At 45.7% G+C, this 27,362-nt stretch overlaps 1 protein-coding gene across 6 annotated transcripts in view; it reads right to left on the reverse strand.

The window, feature by feature from the left end:
• Ttc7b (tetratricopeptide repeat domain 7B) overlaps window positions 1-27,362 on the reverse strand; it is a 202,803-nt gene that overhangs the window by 59,693 nt on the left and 115,748 nt on the right. For all 6 annotated transcript variants that reach the window (XM_051150510.1, XM_051150505.1, XM_051150500.1 and 3 more), the window contains 6 exons: window positions 25,496-25,579; window positions 24,446-24,550; window positions 22,123-22,240; window positions 20,113-20,170; window positions 13,853-13,925; window positions 10,931-11,091 (listed from right to left, as the gene is read on the reverse strand). In XM_051150510.1, the coding sequence (XP_051006467.1) occupies window positions 10,931-11,091; window positions 13,853-13,925; window positions 20,113-20,170; window positions 22,123-22,240; window positions 24,446-24,550; window positions 25,496-25,579 (599 nt within the window). The remainder of the gene's footprint in view (window positions 1-10,930; window positions 11,092-13,852; window positions 13,926-20,112; window positions 20,171-22,122; window positions 22,241-24,445; window positions 24,551-25,495; window positions 25,580-27,362) is intronic.

Below are 27,362 nucleotides of genomic sequence, written 5' to 3' on the forward strand. Positions count from 1 at the left end.
TAGGGAATGTGGATGCAAAGTTAAAACCATTGCAGTTCACAGCCCTCCATTCTAGTGGAGGACAGACCTTCAGTGCTCTGTTTTGAAACAAAAGAAAAACAACTGGCCAGGAAAGAGCTCCCATGGTCCCTGTACTTCGGAAATTCTTCCTGTGCTTATTCACTCCTGGGAGAAAATTATTTATTTAGAATGGAGGGCTTGCTATGTTGCCCAGGCCGATTCCAAACTCTGGGCTCTTCAGAAGATGACACTATTGGTAGAGTCTTGGGAGCATGCCTTCAGTTCCCAAGGTGGGTGGGAATTCTGTGTACCCACATACATTAAGACCACAATTTTGGGCACTGTAACTGTGGTATGGAACACATGGTACTCATCCTTTCAAGGAGATTCCCTGAGCACTTTCTGAGGGCTGAGCTACAACTCTGCCTAGAGTTGCCTACATAGCTACAGTGAGGGTATGCTAGGCAGCTACCTCATGGTCTTCCCTTAAGTCTGTAGTGTACTGAGCAACTGTCCCACTAGTATGTGGACATGGTGGGGCCCAGAATGGACATGGTAAGAGCTCTTCTAGGGATGCAGATGCAAATATTCTCCAGGAGAACCAGGTAAATAAAAGGCAGGCTTAACTGCTAAGAGATTTTGCCTCATGCTTACCCAAATGGCCATCAAACTTAAATGTTTTTGAAATGTGGTCAGGTCCAAAATCTCTGCTGATACATGAAAGCTGTCAGTAGAAACCCCCATTCTTAGGCTTTCAAGGGGTCAGTCTAGGCAGCTGGTCTTGTTACATAGTCAAGTGCATTCTGCCTCCTGGTCAACTGAACAGAAGGAGGCATGTCTGAGGGCCAGGCTTTCCTCGCTGTGGCAGCGGTCCTGCTGATGGACCTACCCACCCAGTGGCTCAATGGCAGATATGAGCTACTTAACTGCTAAGGAAGTTCTAAACACATGGCCATTTTAACACTGTCAGCTGCTCCGGGAGACATGGTGCAATATGCCAGCACATCTGGGAGCTCATCGGTCTTTCTCCTTCCTGGTCTCAGTTGTCAGTGAGCGATGGGGCAGCACTGGCTCCCCTCATTCAAATCAGCTCTCCCAGAAAATCAAGGCCACAATGATTTGGTAAAACAAGATCTTTAGTGGCAAAGACTATGTAAGTAGCTGTTTTTTCAGGGCTTGGCTACATCTTATCCTTCCCCAGGAAGAGCAGGGCTGGGGACAGACCCAAGTTCACAGCCTGGTGATGTGGCTGCCCCACTTAGATCCTAAGCCTGCCTTGTCTTTATGATGGACCATATTACTTACATTTTGTCTCTCAGTTCAAAAAGTCAATAAACTGGAACACACCCTTAGCTGTCAAGAAGTATTTTTAGGACAAACAACTGGCATACATCACCTCAAAGTATTGCACTTTACCTCACCATGGCTCCTGTTTCAGTCGTTGACCTTAGTTTGAATTAGAATTCTGGAGCCATGGCACCTAAGCTGGGAATGACCTGGCCAGGTAGAAGCTGAAAATGTCTCTGGAATCACACCGCCATGATTGCAATCACTCAATTCCTGCTTCAATGAAGGGAGCTACTGCATGTCATGCTACCCTCAAACCAAGAGGGTCTACACACACAGGCAGGACTCTTTCCTAAGGGCTCTCTGACTGGGTGGCATAAGGCATCAAAGGGGACAAAGTGAGAGGGAGCAGAGAAGCTTGGGTCTTGTGAAGGGGTGGTAAGCAATGCCTTTGGTCCAGCAAGCATGGAGAGTGCCAAGTGAGAAGCAAAGTGGGTGACAGGAGAAATAGGTACTTTCCCCATGGCTACCAGGCTGCTGGGCAGGGCTGTGATATCCAGCTGCTTGTGGTGTGCTGAGCACTCTGGGCAAGGCACTGCAGACCCAGTTTCCAGAAAGCACGCTGCATAAATTCTGAAGGTGATTCTTCGAATTACTGAGTGACACTAGGAGAGTTTGGAGATCTTGAAAAGACAAAAACATTAAAGCATATAAACTTTCTGAGTGATGACTAGCAAGGGACGGCTTTGTTTTGGGCCTTCTTGCCCCAGTCTGACTTCTCCCAGATCTGCCAAACAGACCTGTCCTTGAGCTGACAGAAGACTGGCCCACTTTGAAGGAAATCAAAATTTAACTAAAGAGAGGGGCTCTTCTGGAAAAGGCACAAGATACTTAAGAATTGAAATCAGAAGTGTCTGGCTAGGTAAACATGGGAAATGAGGTTTAGGGAACACCACCCATCAGGCTGTTGGGGCTGGCTGCTTCTGGCCATTCAGGAAGGCGCCTCCCTCCTCAAATGCAGCTGCAAACATTCTCCAGCCTTCCCAGTCTTCTGCTGTAAACCCAGTGCTGGTCTCCAAGCCACCGGCCTATCTACCAACGAGCACCCACATTTACCAAGGTCCTCACCACATACCCAACCTCACAGAAAGATGACGTGTGGGCTTATGTTACACTGGCTCCTATTCTGAAAGAACGCTGATTCAGACAATAAGGGCACCTAGTCACCTAACTTTGAGGAATGCTTACTAGAAACCACCCTATAACCAAACACATCAATGAAAGTCATGAAAGTTCTTGTTTTAATAAATGTAGTAAAATATACATAGCATAACATTTGCCATTCAAGTACACTCACAATGCTGTGCCATCATCATCACCATAACTGTCTGTGTGCACACAGAGGCTGGACATCAACCTCAGCTGTCATTGCTCAGGTGTTACACACTCTGCTTTTGAGACTGGCCTGGAACTCACTGACTTGGCTGACTTGGTCAGTGGGGAGCTGCCTGTCTCCACCTTCTCAATGCTGAGATTACAAAGACAGACATTACATATGGCCTTGTTAAATATTTTATGTATATGGGTGTTTTGCCTGCACATATATCTGTGCCCCACATGCATACAGTGCCTGCAGAGGCCACAGAGGGTTTTGGATCCTCTGCAACTGGAGTTATAGACAGATGTGAGCCACCATGTAGATGCTGGGAATTGAACCCTGGTCTTCTAGGATAGCAGCTAGTGCTTTTAACCACTGAGCCATCTGTACAGCCCCTACTTTAAGGGGCACAATCGTTATCTCATTACTCAGCTCCCTCTGTAACCTCTAATCAAAACACTGCTCAAGAGGAGGCTTCAACTTAAACTGAGTTCCTTTGAGATTACGTAAGATGGGACAAATTGTGCTGCGGCTTTCTAAGCAGTAAAGGCAGGGCAGTCATCCTGCACACCTCAGATGCTATCTTGAGAAATAATATTTTTAAGTTTTAGTATTTTTTATTTTGTGTGTATGAGCATTTGCCTGCATGCATGCTAATGAACCACATGCACACCTAGTGCCCACAGAAGCCAGAAGAAGGTGTCAGATGTCCAGAACTGAAGTTACAGATGGTTGTAAGGCCCACGTGGGTGCTGGGAACTGAACCCAGGTCCTCTGAAGAACAACCAGTGCTCTGAACCACAGAGCCATCTCTCCAGATCCATTTTTTATCGTGCCTATTACAATGCAGTGCGTGGATGTTAGAGGTCAGTCACTACTGTTAAGCAGATAACTGCCTGTAAGAATGTTTTGTGTCCAGGTCTTTTCACATAGTTTCCACTAGTATAAAAAGATACATAGCAAAAACTTCCCCAAGTGTGCAGACTAGGGATCCTGCAGAGGAAAGTGTTTTAGAAGAGCTGTGTCCTCTGATTCTGAGAGGTGGATGTTTTATTTTAGTTGAAATCACACCTGAAGGTGTCCAAACACCAAAGAGTGAAAAGTGACTTTTTTATGCTTTGCTTAACATCTGATAGTTTCATAAAGCACCCTTGGTCTGGATCTCACTAATATATAGTACATGAGGTCATGAGCGCATGTACTTTATCTACTTAAACATGAAAGAGTCAAACTTCAGGTCAATACAAAACTCCCAGAGAGTTGCATAAGCATGTTTGTTACAGGGAAAGAAAGCCAACCTTGGCAAAGGCTTTGCTTGGTGGCATTATAAGCTTGATCCATCAAAGCTAACATTTCTGTAACAACAAAGTCCACCAGGAATATGACAGTCTTGCTGTATCCCCAAAGATGAAGCCAATGTGTGTCTGCACTCATTCCGGCATTCTATGTGCAAGTGAAATTCAGAGGTGGGAGTACTGTCTGGGATTTAGGAGAGGCCCTGACCTGACCGGCAGCCTCAATGGTCTGAGAGACAACCATTTCAACTGGCAGCTGACACCCATGTGATTAAAAAAGTTTGAAGTACCCACAAATCACAAGGTACACGGAGCTTACCCCTCATATAATAAAGCAGTAAGAACAAGACAGGCGATGTAGCTCAGCTGGTGGAGGGCTACCTAGCATGTATAAGGCCCTAGATTTAAGCCCCAGTGCCATATAGCCTGGGCATACATCTACAATCAATCACGTGGGAGGAGGCAGCAGGAGGATCAGTTCAAGGTCACCCTCAGGTATATGGAGAATTCAACAGAGAGCAAGCCAGCCTGAGCTTGAGACCCTGTCACAGCAACAACCACACAGAGTGGGTGTACTGACCAGTGGCACTAAATGAAAAGCTTAGAAAGAGGCTTCAAACAATAATTTGGACACCAGATTCATGACGGCAGTGGCACTGTGGAGCAAGAGGGAAGAGGACTCTTTAAATGTATGCTATTGGTCCAGCTAGATAGCCACATGAGGAAAAAAGAACACAGCTGATCATGTACCCCACGCGTTCATAAAGGCACCAACTCTAACAGACCGTAGGTCTCAGTGTAAAATATTACATGACTTTCAGAGGCTAATTTAGGAGACCACCTTCCTAATCTGCTGCTTGGACACAGAGAGCACTGTGAGAGCTAGGTCTGGTGGTATAGCTTGTGATCCCAGCTACTCGGGAAGCTGCGGGCAGAGGGTCACAAAGTCATGGCCTGCCAGGACTACACAGTGAGTTCAAGGCCGACCGAGGCAACTTAGTGAGGTCTCAAAATTGAAAACAAGTAAATAGAGGCCCGAGGATATCTCTCAGTGGTAGAGCCCTTGCAAACATACATGAAGTACACCCCCACACTCCACTCTTCTCCCTGACACCTCCACACTCGTGCATGTATACCAAGGACATGTTCCATGAAGTCAAATACTCTGAAACTAAGAACTTCTGCTCAACAACTGACAATTAAGAGGAAGCAAAGTAGGCTGGAAATATGGTTCAGTGGTTAGAGCACTCACAGAAGACCTGGGTTTTCACACTTACGAGCAGGCTCCATGCGCAGCAGGAGGTAAGACAAAAAGAACTCAATGGTACTTTTAGAGATTTTGTCTCATAATACTGGACATTTTTCTACAGCTAGGGAGATCTTTCCATCACATATTAACAAAAAGAACCTGTGTCCATAAATATAAAGAAACCCCACAAATTATAGAGAAGATAACACAACAAAAATAAGCAAAGACTTCTATATAAAAGGGGAAAGCTAAATGTTAATGTACAAATTTAAAACAGTGTGACCTCACTGGTGAGGAGGGACATGTCACTTAACTGGCAATGTGATCGTTAGCCTTTATCCATGGTGTTAAAGAGAACTGGTAATAATACTGCAGGAGTCGCTGGGCTTCTTAGGCTGAAAGAAATATAACCTGGCTGGTGCTTTGGAATTATTTGGTAAAATTAAAAATACACACATCAGCCAGGCATGGTAGCACATGTCTGCCTTTAATCCCAGAATTTGGGAGGCAGTGGCAGGCAAATCTCTGTGAATTCAAGACCAGCCTGGTCTACATAGCTCCAGGGCTACAAATAACAACAAAGACACATATCCTATGACCTCTGACCTTTGAGTTTCCGTAGAATCCACAAGAACCCGTGAGCACAGGTACCAGGAGACTTGTAGGGAATATTTACAGCAGCATTTCCCATCACTGCCCCAAAGGAGCGACCATGTCTGTTTACACTAGATTAGGCAAATATGCAACAAGACCAAACCTCAGCAACATAATTTTAAGCCCTGAAAGCAAGTAGCATATGGGCTACATTTTAAAATACGTGAAACATTCAAAGCTAAATATCTTTGCTATTTACAAGTGTAAGACAGTGATTAACATAGAAGCCAAGGCAAGAATTAACCTGTCAGGTGAGTAGTAACAGGACGGGACAGAAAGGAAACTCGTCCACTGTATTACACAGGAAATAGCTGTAAATACGTGCATGAGAACAAGTCATGGGCGCCATTAGTGTTCTTTTCCTTAAATAAGCAATGAATACTCATGTTTTGTACTAACATCTTAAATACATTAAATAAACATTCCTTGGTTTCTACTTATTATTTGATGACAATTTTAAAGGATCCTAGAATATGTTTGGGGCCACTGAGGTAGTGTAATGATATGGGTTACTTTCAGTTACTAAGCAGTTACCAGGTAGGTACACGTACCTTATAATGGATTAGCTAACTCAATTCTTACAATAAGCCTCAGAGATGGTATTTTGTTGTTTTGCAAAGGAAAAGATGAGACAAAGCAATTAAGTGACTTATTCAAAGGAAGAGGGTTTCAAGTTTAGAGGCAGGTTTGCCCAATTCCTAGGGCTGAATGAACCTTAGCGTCTGTAAAAACTATCTGCATTCCTTCCTTCCATGTGGAACTCGGCCCTGAACACCAGCTTCTCCAGAACTTACTTTTGGAGTTGCTTTAGGAAAGAATTTCCCTGTTGAGGATGTGAATTCTGTAACTTGGTCGGAAGAGTGTTTGCCTAGCACCCATGAAGCCCTGGGCTCCATTCTGAACACGTCATGAACTGGGCATGATGGCACAGCGGTCACCCTGCATTCAGAAGGTGGAGGAAGGAGGACCAGGAGGTCAAGATCATCCTCAGCCGTAAGGTAAGGTTAGGTTAGACTGAGCTAAGACATAAGCTAGACATAAGACCCTGCTTCAAACAACAAACAAACACAAAGCCAAAGGATCTATGGCTCTCAGAATCGCAATCCCTATAGTTGTTGAATTTTTATTCGCTCACAGTTCTGCTTCAAATGACGAAATGGGTGAGAGACGGTACCGCTTAGCTTAGACTCCTTTGGTCCCTGTTAAGCTTTTTAAGGTACTGAAACACGTGCTATGATTTCATGGAGAATGGGGATGCTGCACAGTCCAGTCTGACATGGTACTAAACGGCCTACAGCAATTACCTTACACACAGAGAGGCCAACCCAGGCTCCTGGGTCTAGAGGTTCCAGCTCAAAATCAAGTGGCTGCATCACTTTGGGCCTCTAACTAGGAGAGAACATCTTGCCAGGAACTCAGAGTGGAACAAACTCAGCCATAAAAAAAAAGAAAGCAACAAGATGACAAGCCAAGGTCTAATGATGTCTCCAGCAGAACCTAACCCTCTCTAAGGCCTAGGGGCACCTTACGTTTCTTTTATCCCTAAGCCACAGGTGGTAATAACAATTACCAATAACCTAGAAACTTCTATAGGTACCACCTATGGTAGGTTGAATTAGAATGGCCCTAATCTTAGTTAGGGTTCCCATTGCTGTGAAGAGACACTACGACTACAGCAACTCTTATCAAGGAAAACATGTAATTGGGGCTGGCTTATAGTTTCAGAGGTTTAGTCCATTATCATCATGGTGGATAACATGGTGGCATGCAAACAGACATGGTTTTGAAGAAGGATCTGAGAGTTCTACATCTTGATCCACAGGCAGCCGAAGGAGACTGTGTGTCACCCTGGGTGTAGCTTGAGCAAATAAGACCTCAAAGCTCACACACACATTGACACACCTACTCCACCAAGGCCACACTTCCTAATAATGCTACTCCTTATGGCCAAGCATTCACACACACGCCTATGGGGCCATTCCTATTAAACCACCACAGGCCCCAAAGATTCACATATTCAAATGCTTGGTACTGAGTTGGTGGAACTGTTTGGACAGGATTAGGAGGTGTGGCCTTGTTGGAGGAGGTGTGTCACTTTGGGCAGGCTTTGAGATTTGAAAAGCACATGCCATTCTCCATTAGCTTTCTCCCTGCTTTAGGCTTGTGGTTCAAGAAAAAAGCTCTCAGCTACTGTTGCAGCAGCATGCCTGCCAGCCATGCTCCCTGCCATGGTGGTCATGGACTCACCGGAAATTCTAAGTGCCCAATAATTGTTTTCTTTCATAAGTTGCCTTGTTCATGGTGTTTTGTCATAGCAATAGAAAAGTAACCAATACACTATTCTTTAAAGACCCAAGATACTTCCCCAAAGCACCAGCTTGGGGACCAGGCCTTGACATGTGGGTCTTTGGAGGACACACCTCCAAACCAAAGCATATAGTATACACTTAGGGCATGGTTTGAGTGTCCCACAAGGGTTTAGGTGTTGGAAGCTTGGTCCTCAGGGTGGTTATATTGAAAAGTGGTAGAACCTTTAAGAGGTGGGGCCTAGACCAAGGTAATTATGTCACTGGGGATACTACCCTGACATAATTTCATTTTTTGTTGTTGGTTTTGTTTTTTGAGACAGTTTCTCTGTGTAGCCTTGGCTGACTTGAAACTTGCTCTGTAGACAAGGCTGGCCTCCAACTCAAAGATACACCTGCCTCAGCTCTCCCGAGTGCTGGGGTTAAAGGCATGTGCTGCCGCCACCCAGCAACTGATGTGATTCTTACAGGAGCCCAGTTAATTTTCTAGCGAATAGACTGCTATACAAGTGCACAGCTGGACCAGTCCTGCTCTGTTGACTCCTGTTCATGCTGTAACTTCTCATTTGTGCACGTGTCCACTCCATGTGCATCTACCATGACGTAGTAGATGTGGCACAGCCAAGGAGACCCTCATCAAAGCTGAGCCGACTCCAACACCAAGCCCTTGCACCTCTAGATAAATCTCTTCTTTACAAATGTTTAACCCACCTCAGACTTTTTGTTATAACAATGGAAAACAGACTAATGCAGATGGGGTAATGCTGGAGGATCAGCTGCTTCTATGAGGACCTTCAACTATCTCATGTGGCAATTGTTCAACAGGACAGACAGGGCTGACCCTAATCACAGGACTTTCATTCCTCGGGAACAAGCTGGAACATAGATATCAACAATGAAGTTGTTACTCTCTGTGGCTTAGCAACAAAGAAACTAAAGGCAACCCTAGTCTTCAGGGTCTCAGGTTCTGCTGGGGACAAGTTAAGCAAAAACAAACATAGTTTCTTGTAGTTGGGACAAGACTGGCTGCCATCCTTGTTTGGTTGGTACTAACATCTTTTACCCAGGTCGGCAGGGAACTATGGGGTCCACAGACTACATCTGCTCTAAACCTTTAGTAGGTATTTTTGGGAAGAACTTTCCCATCACAAAGGAAGAAATACAAATATCTGAAGAGCAAACAAGTCCTGGGCTGTTCCAGTGTATAGCTTGACATTAAAATAACAGGCTTGCATTCCTCAAATATCTTCACTGCTGTACTCCTGGGAAAGGCTGTCAGCTGCTGTCACTTGGAAGCATTACCTCACTAGCCATCACTGTTGACTGCTTTCTGTGCAGTGTGACTATTAGTCTAGGAAGCTTCTCTAGGATGCTACTGTGAGCTACTGAAACAGGAACCACATGCTGGAGTGTAGTATCTAATGTGGGAGTGGGTGTGCACATATATATGGGCACATGTGTGTCAGAGGGAGGAATCATAGAGGGCACTTGATAAATACTGATGAAAGAGATCAAGTTCAATTGTATCACACATTTAACCATTGTATAAAGATGAAAAAAGGACCAAATGCTTTTTCAAGTAATTTAACCACTTTGAGATTCTACCAGGCTAAAAAAAAAAAAAAAAAAAAAAGGGATAAAATTTGGAAATATACAGGTGTCACAAGAACAAGTCTGAGATGTGTAAGAAGCAAAACTGTAGCAAAGCTCTTTAGTTCACCCTGCAGACAACTGAGCCCACAAAAGAAATCTCCAGTCCCAGAAGTTTCCTGGATTATAAGGAGATAGGGAGAAGAGAAGTGCCGTTTCCTTGAAGACAAAGAAATGTTTGTAGTGGAAATGTGTGAACCAGTTTTCTAAGGAGTGCTGCTGAAAAAGCACTGATTAAAAACACCAGGAGAAGATGAGGCAGGGAGATCAAGCCAGAGCTGACCCTTTAAATGCTACTGCTGCACTTCAGAAAACAGAGGGAAAGCAAAGCCACCTTCCACATCCTCTCCCTGCTCCCTCTGTCCCCCTGCTCCCTCTGTCCCTGGATCTGTGGCCATGCAGCCTGCAGGAGTGTCTGCTCTCTCTGGCCACTGTGTCAGGTAACTAAGTTCCACTGAGGATGAAATGGCAGCCAGTGGCCCAGAAGGCAAGGGCCTACACAAGGCCCAGCTGCCAGAGTATGGAGCCCGCGGATACCACGTCCCTGGGCTCAATAAAAACATGTGCCCCAGAGGACAGGCAGGCTCAAGCCTGTGGCTGCCTACGATGATGATGATGATGATGATGATGATGATGATGATGATAATTCTTCTTATCGTACATATACTTTCTGAGTAACTTATTCAAGAAATCGTATTTCCTAGATAGTAAACCTAGCCCCAGAGAGCTTAAGTATTCTGACCCAAGTTACAAAATAACCACCCAGAGCTGGCAGTTGCCTCAGGGACACAGGACAAACAGGCTCTCAAGCCCGCTTTCCACATTCCAGTCACTGGAGTTTAACACGTGTATTGGTATTAGTATTTACTTAATATTCACCTACCATCTTGGCACAACCGTGTGTGCTCTAGGGAACATGGTGGGGAAGGACAGATGAGGTAGCCTGAGCTGGCTTAGGGTAGGAAACAGCTTGCTTTTAAGCACCAGGGGAAAAACAGGAGTAACAGAGACTCTGTTTTGTCCTCTTTGAGTGTCTATGACGGGCTCATGTTTGACAGACTGGAAAGGAGGAATTGCAGAGTAAGGGAAGATGTGTGGCAGGATTACTCACATGAAGTTTTCTGGGTACTCGCTCAGGGCCATGTCGATGATGTTGAGCGCGTCATGGTAATGCTTCTGGGCCGACAGCAAGAGAGCGAGGAGGTGCAGGGAGTTGGCATCATCACCCTGGAGCTGAAGAGCTTGGCGGACATACCCTAGAGCTTCTGGGATCTGGTTAAAACAAAACCAAAGAGAACGTTTAAGCAGTCACACAGAAGGAGGCTGTGCCTCAGCAGGCTCACTGGGAGCTGCTTCACATCAAGCCGCACCCACATTTTAAGGGGAGTCCTCATGGCTGCCCTAAGCTATTGGCCGAGCAAGAGAGCCCATCCTCTTTAGCAGTAATAAAACTACCAAGGGAACAGGAGAGACCCCCACTTCTCTATAATTGCTCACACCATACCTTTTCCATCTCTCTAAATAAACCCTTTCTCATTTTTGTTCCCCACAGAACCGATGTGCTTTTGATTATGTGTAAGATAATTTCCCTGTAAGTAGAGACACAGACAAGTAGCAGGGTTCTTAATGGCATTAAATTGCCTTAGCTGAACCATTCTCCCTTTTCAGAGCATTACTGAAATTACAATACTTCATAAGCCATGAAACCTTTAGCAGAGCATTCTAAGGACCAGCTGTGTGGCTGTCCACTGGACATGAAGGAAATATGCAAACAAACAAATGATACCCTACACCTTTCCAAACTACAACCCAAAATAACTGGAAGCAAGAAACAAATTACAGGACTACTTGCAAAGCAGATTATCCAAATTCAAGCAGGTCCAGACAACCTTGACCATGAATGCAACAGCTGCTTGACATGTTCTTGCGGATGTGGTACATACATGTGTGCTTGCCCGAGGATGCATGTAGGAAAGGGGTTGGCATGGGGTGTCCTCTCTACCACTCTCTACCTTCGCTTTTGGAGTCAGATTCTCTCACTGAGCCTAGAGATGCCAGGATCTGCCCATGTCTATCCACAGTGCTGTGCTTACAGAAGTGTTACTGTACCTGGCTGTCACATGAGTGCCAGGGAGCAGCACCTCTTACCTACTGAGACATCTTCCCGGCCTCACAACATGATTTTAAAAAGCATGAAGCCCAGGGTTACATGTTCAGTAGGTATTTGAATACTTTATATCTCACAGGTTTGATAGAAAGGAGAATCTGGTGCTAGATTCAAAACAGAGCTGGGGACAGAGGCATTCTGACACACCTGCCCAGGGGACTGCTGTGTGGACAGAGGCATTCTGACACACCAGCCCAGGGGACAGCTGTGTGACCTCCAATCCTATTCTTTAGCTCTTCCCAAGTCAGGAACCTCTGCCCTTAGGAGAATCCATGACTTCTTTCTCCAAAGCCTCCTGGTTTTCCACTCTGAGCTGCAGTTCTACATGGATCCACCCATTAAGGGCTGGCTGTGGAAGCTTTCTTTGGAACCCTAGAGTCACAGCTGTTAGAGCTGGCCACAGGTTTCACTGGTAGGGAGAAAGCTGAAGTACAGAGAGGTAAAATTCTTGAGCACATCACCCCACTGAGTGAGGAAAATGGGGTGACTCTAGCTGTTCTGATCACTCTCCACCCTCTCCAGGAGGGTCATGACCTGTTCCAGTCAACAAGGACACACTCACTCAGGGGCCTGGCGCTTCAGCCCTGCAGGCCTACCATCCGTGTGAGCGCGCCTGCAAGGCTCCATCTACTTATCCACTCTCTAGGGCATCAACCTCCTATATGACTGTCGCTCAGACTCAAGTAGGGAGGCAAGGGAAGCCAACCTCATGTGCTGGTTTGTAGGGAATAGTCAAATATTTAGGGGCAGAGATGGAGCTCAAAATGATGTCTTTAGAGGGGAGTGGATTGAGAGCTAGCTCCTTCAATCAAAAAGTCTGGCTAGGTGTCAAACACATACCAGGTTTAGAATGTCAAGGCAATGACAAGGGCAGGCATGGGTGTCCCCTCCTGCAACCTCAAGTGAAAAGGACTGATACTATATACAGAAGGCTTCATGAAGAGGTGCAAGGAAAACAAATGGTCAGTGTTTAGCCCGCCTCTGCTATAGCAGCAGCTCCTGGCCAATCCAGCTGTGAGCCAAACTCCACTAGCACGACAAACCTTTCTAGGCAGGCGTCTTGGTCACCTCTGTTCCCAGGTTGCCAATGGAAGCCACTTTGTAACACTATTCTAAGGCAAATGGGAAGAGTAATGCCTACCTCAGCCAAGCCTTCAGGGAATGCCATACCTCAGGATCCAATCTCCAATTCACCCTTCTAGTCTGCACTCATAAATGTGCTGGGGTCACCACTAGGGTCTTGCACCTGGTAGACTGGCAAGCATATGGCTGCAGCTTCTCAAGCTGGGTGGGGGTACTAGGAAGTGAAAGGCAGCTCACGATGCCTCTGGGAGGAGGAGGGCCAGCAAGGCTTGACCTTTTAGCAAGAACATGCAACTGTGTGAGTATTCATATCATCTATGTATCTTAAAGGATCTGGGGGTCTCTTGTTGATACCTTCTGGCACTTTCCAGTTAAGCATAGGTATCCTTGTGACAATGAGGCTCCAAGCAGTGACTAAATCCCCACCATGAAGCTTAGCACTGGGTTCTACTACCCTGTTCCTGTCAAAGGCTCTTTGGTGACCACTTGGAGTCAGGGTACACGTCTTGTCCTACATTCACGTTGACATCTGGCCCCAAGCTGGATCCTCTAGATTTGTGGATTTACTCTCAAGATTGCAGCATAGGCCTTCTTTCTTCATAACACATGCTCACATGACTTGAACCCCAGGGTCTTTTCTAGGAGAAGCTGGCTTCCCCTGAGAGCAGTGCCCCCCTTCCAAGCCAGCCTTAGTTAAGGGAGGACGGTCTTAGGATGCCTCCAACTGAAGGAGCTGAAAGGGGACAGTGCACACCAGGCTTAGGGGACATTATAAACACTGACCTGTCTGGAGATGGCGAGCTGCAGAGCCAGGTAGAAAGCTGCTTGGTGATCTGTAGGTGACAGGCTATGGGCCCTGAAAAAGTATTCACTGCTATTAGAACATTAGGCCACTTTTGTTTGCCCTATTACGAGTTGTCTGCATTTTAATGTCAAAGCCACATTTTCGGCTGAACTATGAATCATTTCACTAACCTTTCCCCAACACCACCAACGGATGTAACACAGTCTCAACCACCATACACAGCCATGTTATGGGGACATATTTTTGGCTTTGGTCCAGCATGTAAAATAGCCATCGAAGATCCTAGACTGTGAAGAAGCCTAGAGACAAGTGATCCACAGTCCACATGGTCTGGCATCTCCAAGAGATGCTTCCCTTAGCTGAACAGAAACCCAAGTGTCACACTGGGTCACGGAAAAACCGAGTGCACAGGCTATGGCTCTGAAGACGTATTCACCCTTTTTCAGTAAACCCTTGGCCAGACAATGGCTACTTTGGCTAAATGTGGTGTGGCCTTAATGCTACTCCACCCAAATTCCTGGATTTCAGAAAAACCATATGAAAATCAAAGACCAGCTCTGCTTATAAAATGAGGTTTGGGTTTGTTTGTTTGATTTTTGAACCAGAAGGAGAAAAGAAAGACATCTATTCACTCTGTGAGGAGTCTACTAAATGCCATGCAGCTTACTGATTGTGTTCCTCTTACTATATTGTGTGAGAATACAGAAGGCCACGAGGCATGGTTCCCTTACCTGGCCTTGCTGTTGGATGAAAAGAGGCTGGTTTGGCTGCCTAAGAGATTGCCTTCCCCCCCCCCTCCCTTCTTTCTGGCTTTTCTGTGGAAGTTAATTGCATTTCATCAGAAGCAATTCAAAATGCGACAGTGTACAGGACCTGCTTCTGCACTTAGCAGTCTGGCAAGAAGAGAAGCTGGTAAAAGGGACATGGAACAGACTAATTGCAAACTGTGGGTCCTGGATAGCAAACACTACCTCTGACAACATTCTGTGACCAAAGGAGGAGCTTCTACAGCAGGAAGCAGATTCCAGGTGAAACAGAAAGCTGAGCCATCATGAAGCCATCTGAGGCTGACTTGCCAAGGCTTTCTAGGGACACCAGGCCTCTTAGTCAACTGTCAGTCTTCCCCGGGTAGCGAGGGGCGAGGAGGGGAAGGTCTTCTAATATGTGCATCCCAGAAAGCACAACAAATCCACAAATGTGGGCACTGTCTGGGCAAATGCTGTGTGTGCAGGACTGGAGTTTGCCCTTTTCTTAATCATTTAATTTACTTAAAAAATGTTATTATAGGGATAGAGAGATGGCTCTGTGGTTAAAAGCACCATTTGCTCTTCCAGAGGTCCTGAGTTCAATTTCCAGCAACCACATGGTGGCTCACAACCATCTACACTTGGATCTGATGCCTTCTTCTGGCCTGCAGGTGTACATGCAGATAGAGCACTAATATGGATAATAAGTAAATAAATCTTTTAAAAATTGCTATTATTTGTGTATGTGTGTACACATGTATGTGCAGGTAAGCTTGTCTATGCATGCACATCTGGAAGAACCTGCTCTATTGTTTTTCACACTCTCTCTCTCTCATCCCTTCCTTCCTTTCCTTCCTTCCTTCCTTCCATCCTTCTTTTATTATTTGAGGTCTGGTCTCTCCCTGAACCTGAGGCTCTAAGTTATGACTAGATCTACTGGCCAGTGAGTCACAGGGAGCCATCTTTCCCTCTCCTCAGCTCTGGAATTAAAGGCACACATCACCACACTCTGCTTTCATGGGGGTGCTGGGAATCAAACTAAGGTTCTCACGCTTGTACAGCAAGCACTTTACCCATGAGCCCCATGGCTTCTTTTGTTAGCATTTAGGGTAGAGCAAACTCACTCCTGGGGAGTCCTAACTAGCAGGCCAGCTACAAACCCCAACCTCTCAACCTTTCTGGCCTGGGTTTAAGAGAATTGTGTTGTCTTCGCTGCACTGTGGCTGGTGTGATTCATAAGCACTATTTCTCTGTGCATTTGCATATGAAAGGATTTTGGTGTTCATAAGTGAGGTGAAAATGTCATGGTTTCTGTCTTTCTCAATTATCCAGTGAAAAAGAATATAAAATCAATTATGAAGAAACATTTTATTATGTAGAGTAATTTATTTTATCTCACTTCTTTCAAAAATAATAAAGCCAGGTTTCTACAGGCATCAAAAATAATTTGTCAGAACTATACTTTTTCTTATTTGTATTTTTCCACAAATTCAGTGAGATCATGCTTGCTTCTATCCAGTGCCAACTAAATGAGAAGCTGGCCGATGACCTGGTGAATTCAGTGTGGATGGTTTTTAGTTATGGCCAAAGGCACCACCCAGGTCTCAACAAAGGATTGTGAACCACTAACCACAGGCCTGTAAAAGAAACAAACTAGAAGTGCTAGCAATTTTGGTATTTCCAGGGTGCCTTATGGTGACTTCTAAAGAATTTCCAATGAGGCTAATAATGAAAATCCAACTGCCAATCTCTAATGAAATGCACCCTAAAGTGCACACTGTTTGGGAACTTTTGCAAAATGAATTAAATGGACTACTTTAGGAAAAGAAAGGGAGTTGGTGGGAAATGCCAACTACAACAAGAACAGATAAGCGGGGCTTGCCCCCCGTAGATGCTACGGGGCTTGCTGCCGTTGTGTGGGACTGCTCACGCAGCGAAGCTTCCCCGGGGCAAAGACCCTTTGGTATGCTTACTGCTAACTTCCTCAAGGGGACCAATGCGCATGCACCTGCAAGCCTGGAAACTCTACATGGATGTAAAGCAGCCCCACAATCCATCCTTATGAGGAACATCTGGCCTGGTTGCAAAAGGAAATTTAGACAACTAAAAATTCCACCATAGGATGGTCACAGTACTTCTATTGGCAAAGCACCGTTCCCCTAACTCATTCAATTCTTCTCCCATGAGAAAGTGGCTACCACATATCCATCCGTCCTCCCCGTCTACATACTCATCTTTCTACCCACCCATTGAGCCTCCCATCTATCCACCAGCCTAGCTACCTCTCCATCAACCTATTCTCCCTCCTACCCATGCCTTCCTTCCATCCATCCACCCATCTACCCACCCCTCAACTCACCTGCGTACCGACTTACCCCTTCATTCATCTGCTAACCCACCTGGCCACTCACCTATTCACTCCCACCCATTCATCCACTTATCTATCCCTCTATGTTATGTAGTACTTACTTTGAAAAGTCTGGGGCTCTAGGGAGTCTGGAGATTAATTACACAAGTGCCTTTCCTTAAGGAGTTCTTCCCACCCCACCAGAAGGAGAGACCCCAAATGACCATCACAGTGTCATGGATGTAGTGCCCAGATAGAGACCTACTGGGATGCTATTGGAATATGAATGACTCAGGCTACCTGGCTAGACCCTAAACATCCAGCACATTCCTAAATTCCAGCTCTAACAGTGTCTGGAGCTGAGTAAGGAATATAGGCAAATCTGATCAGTTCTGATACTGGCTTAAATATAAGGCACAGATCTCACAACAATGGTGACTGTAATGTATCATTATAAACATCTTACCTAAGAAGACCCAAAAAAGGAGGCAAAGCAGAAATGGACTTGTGGTGCCGAGGCTTGGTCTTTATACTATCCCCTTGCTGCCCTGTTTGGCTAATTTTTCTCAACTCCCCTTCACTTCTGATCACACTAGGACGGAGCCTATGAATGCGCATATGGTTAAACTAGAGCGGTCACTAGTTTACACCTTAAGATGTCCAGGTGGCTTTAACACTGAAAGTCCTGCATTCCGGGGACAGTTCAGCCCCAATCTATCACCCTCTATACATAAAACAAGCACATGTAAACCCAAGCGAGGGGAGAGGAGCAAGGGAGGCTGCATACCCCATGCTACCCTGAGTGGTAGACAGATGATGGGATGTTACTACTTCCTCCGGGAGAGCATTACCAGTGCACTCATGACACATGCTGTCAGTATCTTTGGTTCTCAATAGGATGTGAAAGTCCAATGAAGCAACAGCTTACTACCCTGCACACAATGCTATTTTTCTTCACCATGCTTCTGTTCAACATGAATTGGTTGAGGTGCCTGGGTCATGGGTAGGAACAGCCGGGATCTCACTGTCTGGATAAATTATCACTTTGATATACTCAGACACTGCCCCTCTGAGTACTCCAGAGAGCAAAACTTTCCAAATTCTGGCTCTAGTTAACGATTAGGACTTCATTCTCACAGGCTGCGTCTGCAAACCCTATTTGTCTTTTAAATGTATCACTTTCTTTTCAAACAAAACAAATGAACAACAAAGCCAGAAGCAAACTGATAGTATAAACAGAACTTTGTGGAAAACTATATAAAATACATAGTAAAAAATACTTTTTACCCTAGTGGTTTTAAATTATCTATTTACATTTAAGAAATAATACAATCTTGCTTATTTACTTAAAATCTTTTCTTTAAAGCTTTTATTAGGTCTCCAATTCACTAAAATAGTCCATGCCTACTTGAATCAAAATCACTGTATGCATTTGAAAACATTCTGTATTTCACACAAACATTAATTTAGGTTAGCCTTCTGCAATGTACTCAGTTAGGTTAGGAGGGTCTGCTGCTTCTTAGTCCCCTTATGAACAAATATGTTAAATCTCTTTGAATTCAAACCTAAGCAGAAAAGGAACAGAAACTAATTCAGGCCGACAGAACAGCTGTTACATAACCCTCAGTTACACAGGCAGCCCCAGGCAGACCACCATTGTGAATGTTTTTAGAGAACCAGTAAGATGTGCTGATTTAAGGTAAGTGAAACAGATGTGATGGCCACTTTCCGAGGCATCCATGTGTGGGGTTCGACAAACTAGAACTGGGAAAAGTAAAGCCTGGAATCATTTGAAATGGAAACGCCTTCATGCTCTGGGCTAAGAAACACTAATGACAAGAGCCGACCCCAGAGACGGGGTAAATGTAGGTGTGTCAACGGGGTACTTTCTGTCATTAACCAAGAATAGGAGCAGCAGAGTGAGGAGTAGTGGGCAAGTCTGCTTAGAAACAGAAAGAAACAAGGCAGGAGCACTTTCAAGTAGCAAAACCAAGAGACAATGACTTCACGAAAAAGGCACATGAACATCACAGATCTGCACCAGGCAACTCTGAGGAAAGGATCTAACAGAGGTGGTGGGTACAGGGAAAGCTGGTGAGGTTTTCAAAGCAGTAAGTAAGTAACATAGTTTAAAAGAATCAGTGCTACTCAGATGTATTTAAAATGGCAGGATCAATTCCAATTCTAGATTTCACCTCACAAGGCTGTATTTTCAGGGACCAATTTAATTTTGAAGCTTTACTATACCTGCAACGAGTAAAATCAAGAACCAGTAAAACTACCTAGTGCCAGTAGATCCTGGCTCTACCCTGGGTCCAGTCAACAGCCCCAGTGACTCCTTTCACTCTTCTACCTCATCTCCGTACCGCGGTGCACTGTTGCTTGTCCTGTCTTCCCAGGTATGCACCGGAGCATGGTGACACTCATTGCTTTTACAGGATAATGCATTGTTCTGTGGTCATGAAAGGCATAAGGAGAGAAACAGGGCCAAGGTACTGTGGAGCAAGGTAGGGCAGATAGTTTGGCATGGCTGCTAACACGGTAGGGCAGAGAGTCTGGCATGGCTGCTAACACGGTAGGGCAGAGAGTCTGGCATGGCTGCTAACACGCTAGGGCAGAGAGTCTGGCATGGCTGCTAACCCGCTAGGGCAGAGAGTCTGGCATGGCTGCTAACACGCTAGGGCAGAGAGTCTGGCATGGCTGCTAACACGCTAGGGCAGAGAGTCTGGCATGGCTGCTAACACGGTGTCTCGGAGACTCTGGAATCTCTAGCGTCTTCGGCTCTTCATGTAAATGCATGCAGCTTGACATGCAGAAAAAAAGACCTCTTTTCAAGATGATGACAAATGCCTCTAATAAAGGAACAATCTCCCTAGACAAAGTATCTGTCTTCCTCGAGCTGAAATCACTTTATCAGGAATGAATAAAAAGTACCCAAATGGATAAAGAGATTAAAAGCGTAGCCCAGCAGGGCAACGAATGATCCCCTGCTTCTAGTTTCGAGGTTTCGCGTTTGCTGCTCGAGACAACATACTCCTGGGGCAAAACACTGTTTACATAATCTTTAAAAATACCCTGCCTTTTCATGCTCATCATGCTTGGCTGTCACTACTCACAGCAAGAGAAAAGATGAACTCCCACTCACCTCTGAAATGCAAGAAGCGCCTTCCTCTGCAGGACCTCCTGCATCCCTCGCAAAGAAGCTGAGAAAAGGTATTATTAGTAGGTGGCAGGAGAAGTTGGGCTGGGGAGTGGCAGTACTAAACCCACTACAGAAGCCACGTGCTATCTACCACGTCCCGAGTGCCTTCTGCACCAGGCACTGTTAGGACAGGAACCTAATCCCATGCCCAGGGCTCTTTCCATGATCAGTGGACATCACTGTGGAACTCTATCAAGGAGATAGTGTGAGCTCTGGGACCGTCTAAGTCCTATGTGTCACACACGGTGAGCTGTAGCTCTCTGAGCGTGAATCCAACCTATCACATCATTGCTACTTTTCAAGCACATTTCTATTAAAAAGACCTGCAGCATCCTGGTGTGGGGCGGGGTGATTAGACCATTTGGAACTCCAGAAAGAAGCCATTGGTTGCCCCAAGGTAGACAGTAGAAGCAGCTCTGCCAGGATGCTCGAGCACCAGTGCATCAGTGGCCATGAGAGAGCCTTCGGTACTGAGCAGCTATGACCTTCGGCCAAGGACTCTAGTTTGATGCTAGTTTAATTCATGCTGGCTAATGGCCAGGATTTCAACACCTGAATGTCAGCATAAAGAATGGCGCTGCCAAAGCCCAACACGGGTATAAGAATATCAGTTCATAGAAGTGAGGCCTCCTGGCTGTGAGCAAACATTTCCCTGTACAGAACAAGAGAAATGGCTCCCTTATAGTTTTCCTGGAAACAAACAAGGCACTTTTTACTGGAGTAAGGGAGGGTCCTGAGGGGTCTGTCTATAGCTGTACTTTGGGAGGCCCATATCTAATCCCTGCACAAGGGCAGCTCCTGGCAGCCAAGAAATTAGCAGAGGGGAGCTGCCCCAAAGGGCTATAGCTGGACCCAGAGCTGCTCAGAACCTCAGCTGAGCTACAGAGAACTTCTACTTGACCCAACAGGACTTCTGGTAATGGAAGAGGCCCAGAAGGGTGCATGGGTCCTAAAGGCTGTTTAGGGGTTGAGGCTGCATCAAGAATTTATGTGGGTAAGTCTATGGCATTCAGACTTTCCCCTCAAAGTCAATATTTGGAGACAGGCTGAGCATGGTCAATGTAACATAGGTACATGAAAAAGTAGCCAGAAATCCAGTACTGAAAAGCAATTGACATGCAGCATTTCAGGGTAGAGAAAAGAAAGATGTGGGTTAATTTGGAGGAGTCACAGTGGTACGGTCCTACTGTGACTGACAGGGCAGAGGAGGGACTCCCCCAGGAGGCTGCCAAGTGTCTACTGCCTGCTCTGGGTGGTGCTTCAGGGCACTTTGGCTTGCATCAGTCATTAAGCTTTATATTTGTCTTTGAAGGTTTGTTTTTTGGGAGGGGGGTATTCATGTTATATTTTATAAAATGTTAAAAAAAATAATAAATCAGAAAATAACATCAACTTATACTTTCTGCAAAAGTTTAAAGTAAAAAAACCCATCAACAAAAATTTTTTAGTATATCCAAAATATATAAATCACTGCCCTTGAGTAAACCATGGTACTGGTTAGCTACACTGCATGTGTGCAGATTTGTGAGTTAGAATACAGGGAGGAAGAAGTGGACAGTCCCTGGCAGTGAGGGCTGCTCCCTGCAAGTCTCTGGCTATAAACTCTCCTACACTACTGCACCTCAGTCCCAACATTCATCCTTTCCCTTAGGAATGGGCCAGGCTGGGAGTGCAGTTGTGGTGACTTCTCATCTCTTGTGGCCTTGCTCTTCTCACTCTCAGCACAGATTGCCAGACCCGCTGGCTAGGAACCTGGGCTCCACTAGCCCCATGCGCCTACAAACATAGCTCAAGGTTTTGACATTCTCCAAACTACACAGAGAAGATAGGGACACTGGGGGCCCCACAGGCTAGGATACCAGGATGGCCTAGCTTCTGTACCCTCCAAATACAGAGGAGACTATGAGACCCTGCAGCGTAGTCTCGGGCTCTGCAGGGTGGGGCTTCTCTCACCATCAGTGGCTTGCAGACTATATGTGAGCCCCAGAGCGAGGTAGCCTTTGGCCTTGAATTCTGACGTTTTCTCTCCCACATCAACAACAGTTTTGGCAAACTTCTCAGCCTCTTCCAACTGAAAGTTAAAAACAACAACCTGTCAAACTTGTAACATCAGTTCCCATAAGCACCTGCTGCTAAAAGTGGGTTTATGGGTTGCTTTGGAAGCAACCCCAAACCTTCCAACTCTACCCTGGCAGTTCTCTTTACTGAGCCTTTTCAGTGGGTCCCAGGACTCCTATTTATCTTTTCTTTAACCTTTCTTTTTCAAAGTCACTTCACATTTAGTGGGCTTCTGTCTTTTGCATCTTCATTTTTCCCTGGTTGGTTCTATAATAAGAGTGGACTCAGGAGCCAGAGGTCAAATGGAATATGTTTGAAAAGAATAAAGTTATTGAGATGTCTTATGTTTGGTTCTTTTCCTTGTTTCATGACATAAAGAATGCATTTAGACTTGGATTCTCTTTGCTACAAGCTGTTAAAATTTTCAAAACTTGACCTATTTTACAGAACACAGCACATGGACGTCACACCAGCAGATCCCTATGAGAAATATGTACCTGTAAACTGCACTCTCAACAAGACCTCTTGCACAGTTCACTAGAAAAAGAATGAGATTTGTTTCTTTAAAAGTGTGGCAATGGGGCTGGAGAGATGGCTCAGAGGGCAAGAGCACTGACTGCTCCTCCAGAGGTCCTGAGTTCAATTCCCAGCAACCACGTGGTGGCTCACAGCCATCTGTAATGTGATCTGGTGCCTTCTTCTGGTGTGCAGGCATACATACAGGTAGAGCACTCATACATATAAATAAATCTGTTTAAAAAAAAGAGTGTGGTAATGGATGGTACTGAAGCTGGACATAGTACATGAGAGTTCATTATACCATGGATTGTTGAGGCCTTTGAAAATTATAATAATAAAATGGGGGAAAAAAAAAGACATGCAGAAAAGATTTGTTTCTCCCATCTCTAAGACCATTTGTTACAGTAGTAAGTAGAGCCACAATTGGCAGGAGTGCAGCAATCACTTGTGTTCCAAGCCAAGGTACACTGTGTTGCTCCCTTCCAGGCCCTCAGCACCGTCCTTCTGCTCACAGCCCAAACTGTCCACAGGAGTTCATTGCACCACAGCATGGCTGTGAATCTATGCCTGCTTGCTCCTTTTCTCTGCTAACTTCCTTCAAGGGAAATCAAGCAACAATGAATCATTTTCTTTACAAGGCTCATTCTTCTCCTGTTAGGTGAGAATGCATGGAAAGAAACAGGCAGCTAGGACTGTAAGGGAAGAAAACCCAAGTTAGCAGAGTCTTGGGCTTTAGGGCACATTATATTCTTCATATACAAAACTAAACGGATATGACGTTGAATCAAAGAAATTAAAACTCCACTGTAGGAAACAATTGTCTCTGCTGCCAGCCCAGCAGTTTCTGTTTTCTAATGCTATGTTTGCTGAGGTACTAGAGCCTTGATAAATTAGGCTACTGACACATTAACGTTTGAACAACACAATCTGAACAAAGTGTTTGTGAAGGAAGATGCACAAAGAAGTTGTGTTACACATGTGTTGAGGCAGAGGGTACATTTTTAAGTCAACGGTGAGTAGAAAGCTCTGGAACCTTCTCAAGCCTACATGTCACACACACAGTGAGCTCCATCTCTCTGAGTGTGGATCCTGTATATCCTGCCATCACTACTTTTCTTTTCCTCTTTTTAAAAAATATTTTATTCATTTATTCATATTACATTTCAATTGCTATGCCATCCCTTGTATCCTCCCATTCTTCCCTACCTCCCACTTTCCCCCTATTCCCCTCCCCTATTGTCTGTGATTGAGGGGGACCTCCTCCCCCTGTATATGCTCACAGGGTATCAAGTCTCTTCTTGGTAGCCTGCTGTCCTTCCTCTGAGTGCCACCAGGCCTCCCCATCAAGGGGACATGGTCAAATATGGGGCACCAGAGTTCATGTGGAGAACATCCTGTCCATTGGCTAGATCTGGGTAGGGGTTTGAAGTTTACTGCATGTATTGTCCTTGGCTGGTGCCATAGTTTGAGCGGGACCCCTGGACCCAGATCCACTCGCCATAATGTTCTTCTTGTAGGTTTCTAGGACCCCTGGATCCTTCTGCCATCACTACTTTTCAAGCTTTTCTGTTAAAAAGAAAACCTGGAGCATGCTGGAAATCCACTGACTCCGCTAAGGTGAGTGAGACTTGGCATGGAAGCATGGAAGTTGGTCCTGGGATGGAGCCCCTGTGGAGGAGCGGGGAAGCTCTCCACTTACCCAGTGAAGGGAACCCACACAAAGCTTGGCTGCCAGAAGTGGGATGGTGGCATCATCTGGCTTTAGCCGGATACATTCCTTCAGCACCTTCACAGCACGGGCAGACTGCACAAGGACAGAGCATTCGGTAAAACTCATGGTCTGTAAGAACAAAACATTCTAGACTTCTTAGAGGGGGTTTCCCAACCAAGCAGGGACCCAGGTTTGTGAGAACCAGAGCTTGGGACTCAGAGTGACAGGGAGTAAACTGTTATTAAGAGCAAGTTGGAATAGGCCTTTGGCTCCTGCCTAACTCATTCTCTGCTTGTGTAGCCATTGCAACAACAAGAAAAAATAGACTGCAGAAGCTTATGCTGCTATAAAGAAAACAAACACCTAGTTAAAAGCATAGTAAACTAGTTTCTGAGCTCAGTTAGCACAGAGTCTTCTATGTGAGACTTCACAGTTCACTGACTACCAACTGACTAATGGCTGTACCTTTATCAAGTATGCATGTGACAGGGATGCTACTCTAAATATTTGTGTATGTTTCTGCATTTGTCTGATAACTCTAGAAGTAGGCACCGATTGTCACTCCATTTTACTAAAAAAGATACTGAGGTACTGAGAGACATGTCTTCTGTCACTCAACTGTGAAAGCACCCCAGGCTTCCACCACGCAGCAGTGCTAAGCCATGCTCTTGGCTACAGACTGAGGAGAGAACTCAGGGACTCTGCCCAGTCCCCCCGCCCCCTCCACAGCCTCCCACTCCCCCTAGCCCACCCCTCCACCTCTGGGACATGTTTATACTCTCAAAAAGAGTTCAAGACTTAAGTTTAAGCATGTATATTTCACATGAGTGAGTCATAACAGGCTCAAAAAAAAAAGGCAAATTAAGAATTCCTCATCTTAGTCCTATCTTAGACCCTAAATAATTAACTTTGGTGGTCCATTATGAAAAGGCCATGGGACAGTTTGGAATGGTCTTAGCCTCCCGTGACGGGGTAGGTATATCTTCATGAAGTTCAATGGCGTAACCCTGAGCAGAGTGGCACTCAGCAGAGACTCACCTTCCCAGCAGCCATCAGTGACAGAGCAAACTGGTACCAGAGGTGGAACTCCTCAAAGGCAAACTTCATGGCTCTTTCTAAGCACTGGTGGGAAAGAAAAAACAGTGTCTACAGTGAGAACTGTTATAAGCAGGCCTGTGTTGAGTCTGCATCCACGGTATTTATGTCTGCCAACTCCATTAGCCTTGAATGCCTATAGCACTCTACCTTCTGAGATGTTCCCTCACCATGCAGAGGCCAGAACAGTTCACAGCTGACTCAGACATAAGAGAAGCTTCACTCTACAAAGAGATGGAGGCTGGCACACAAGCACCCCAAACACAAGGACCAAACTGACAAGTGTCTATGGACAGGACAAAGTGACCACAAGCTTCAGCAATGACATTTACAAGAATGGCCATTGACTGAGCCATGATGGAAAAAACCAAAAATCTAGTCAGGAGGCAGGAAGGGCACATTAAGAAGAGGGGTGGAGATTGAGCCTCAACATGGCCATGGCAAGTGCAGTGCATCCAATTTGGACAAACAGATCTGTAGGAGGTAGGGCTGGAGCCATGTCATCTTTGAGATGACAGCTGTGTTTCCAAGTTATTCTCTCTTCTTCTGTGCCCTGAGCTCTCCTGCCACCAGACCAGTGTTAACGAGCTGCCCTCACTCTTTTATTCCAGCCCAGTACCACTAGGGGAAGGGCACACTTGTGCTTCTTGGCTTCTCCAGTGTTGGCCAGCCTGCTGTGGCACACAACTCACACACTGCCCTCTTAGGTAGCAGTGTCACTGCAGAAAGAGAAAGGGTAAGCCGATACAGGAGGAAGATGGGCAACATTTCCCTTTAAGGGGAAGAAAGGAGCAGCATTGAGAAAGGTAACTGACATAGAAACTCTGGGGAGAGGATGCGGAAGCATGCTGCCACTCAGAGCGGGTCTCAGGAAGAGAGCAATAGGCTGGAGACAGGCCAAGCAGCTGCTGGGGCTAATAAAGCCTTTGGTTCCATGGAGATACTGTGGAGCACACTGGAGGACAGCAGGCCCTAGGGCCAGAGGAGAAAAAAAAAAGGTGCGGGGGGGGGGGGGTCTATGGAGCGGAGGCTGCAGGATGCGGAGAGGCTACTTCATCATGTCCTCGCTTCCTTGTGGAAGTGACTAGAGCAATCTTCAACAAGGCGGGGTGTGCAGACAGAGAGAAGACTGAGGGAACACACCAGGCCCCAGAAGACACAGAGAATCTGGCTCCTGGAATAAATGTACCCCAGCTGTCAGGGGGAACTGAGGGGGCTGTCCACCCAGACCATTGCTTTCTTTGTCAAGGTGGAGCGAGGTGGATGTTGAGATAAAATGAGATAAAGAGCCCAGAGAGCTAAAGGAAGGCAAAGGAAAGGCGTAGACAAGCAGGAAACCTCCAACTGCTTATGTCAAGTCACCTTAGACTGGCCTGGCTGTGCCATGCACCTAGAGCGCCTCATGCTGGCTCTTCCTTCAGTGCTCTGAAGCCAGCTCTTGAACAGATAATGGTGGACTCTCCCACTAACAGACAGGGGGAAGGGCAGGGAGCAGGAGCTAAGGTTCACAGAGATGGTGACACACAAACATGACACATAAGCACAAGAGCTAGCACAGTAACAGCAGAATGAGTGGCTGGAGAGGAGAGAAGACAATTGTAGCATTCTGAGGGGCTGGGGGGTGGCTGTGCAAACACAGGACCTGAGTTTGGATCTCTAGCACCCAGGCATGGCAGTGTGTTCCTACGAGGCAGAGGCAGAAGGATCCCTGTAGATCACTGGCCAGTTATCTAATCTCGTCCAAATCAGCAACCTTCTGCTTCAGTGAGAGACCTTGCCTCAAAAATAAGGTGGAGAGCCCCTGGAGAAG

This window comes from Acomys russatus, chromosome 1 (assembly GCF_903995435.1).
Source record: "Acomys russatus chromosome 1, mAcoRus1.1, whole genome shotgun sequence".
In the NCBI taxonomy this organism is placed as follows: domain Eukaryota; kingdom Metazoa; phylum Chordata; class Mammalia; order Rodentia; family Muridae; genus Acomys; species Acomys russatus.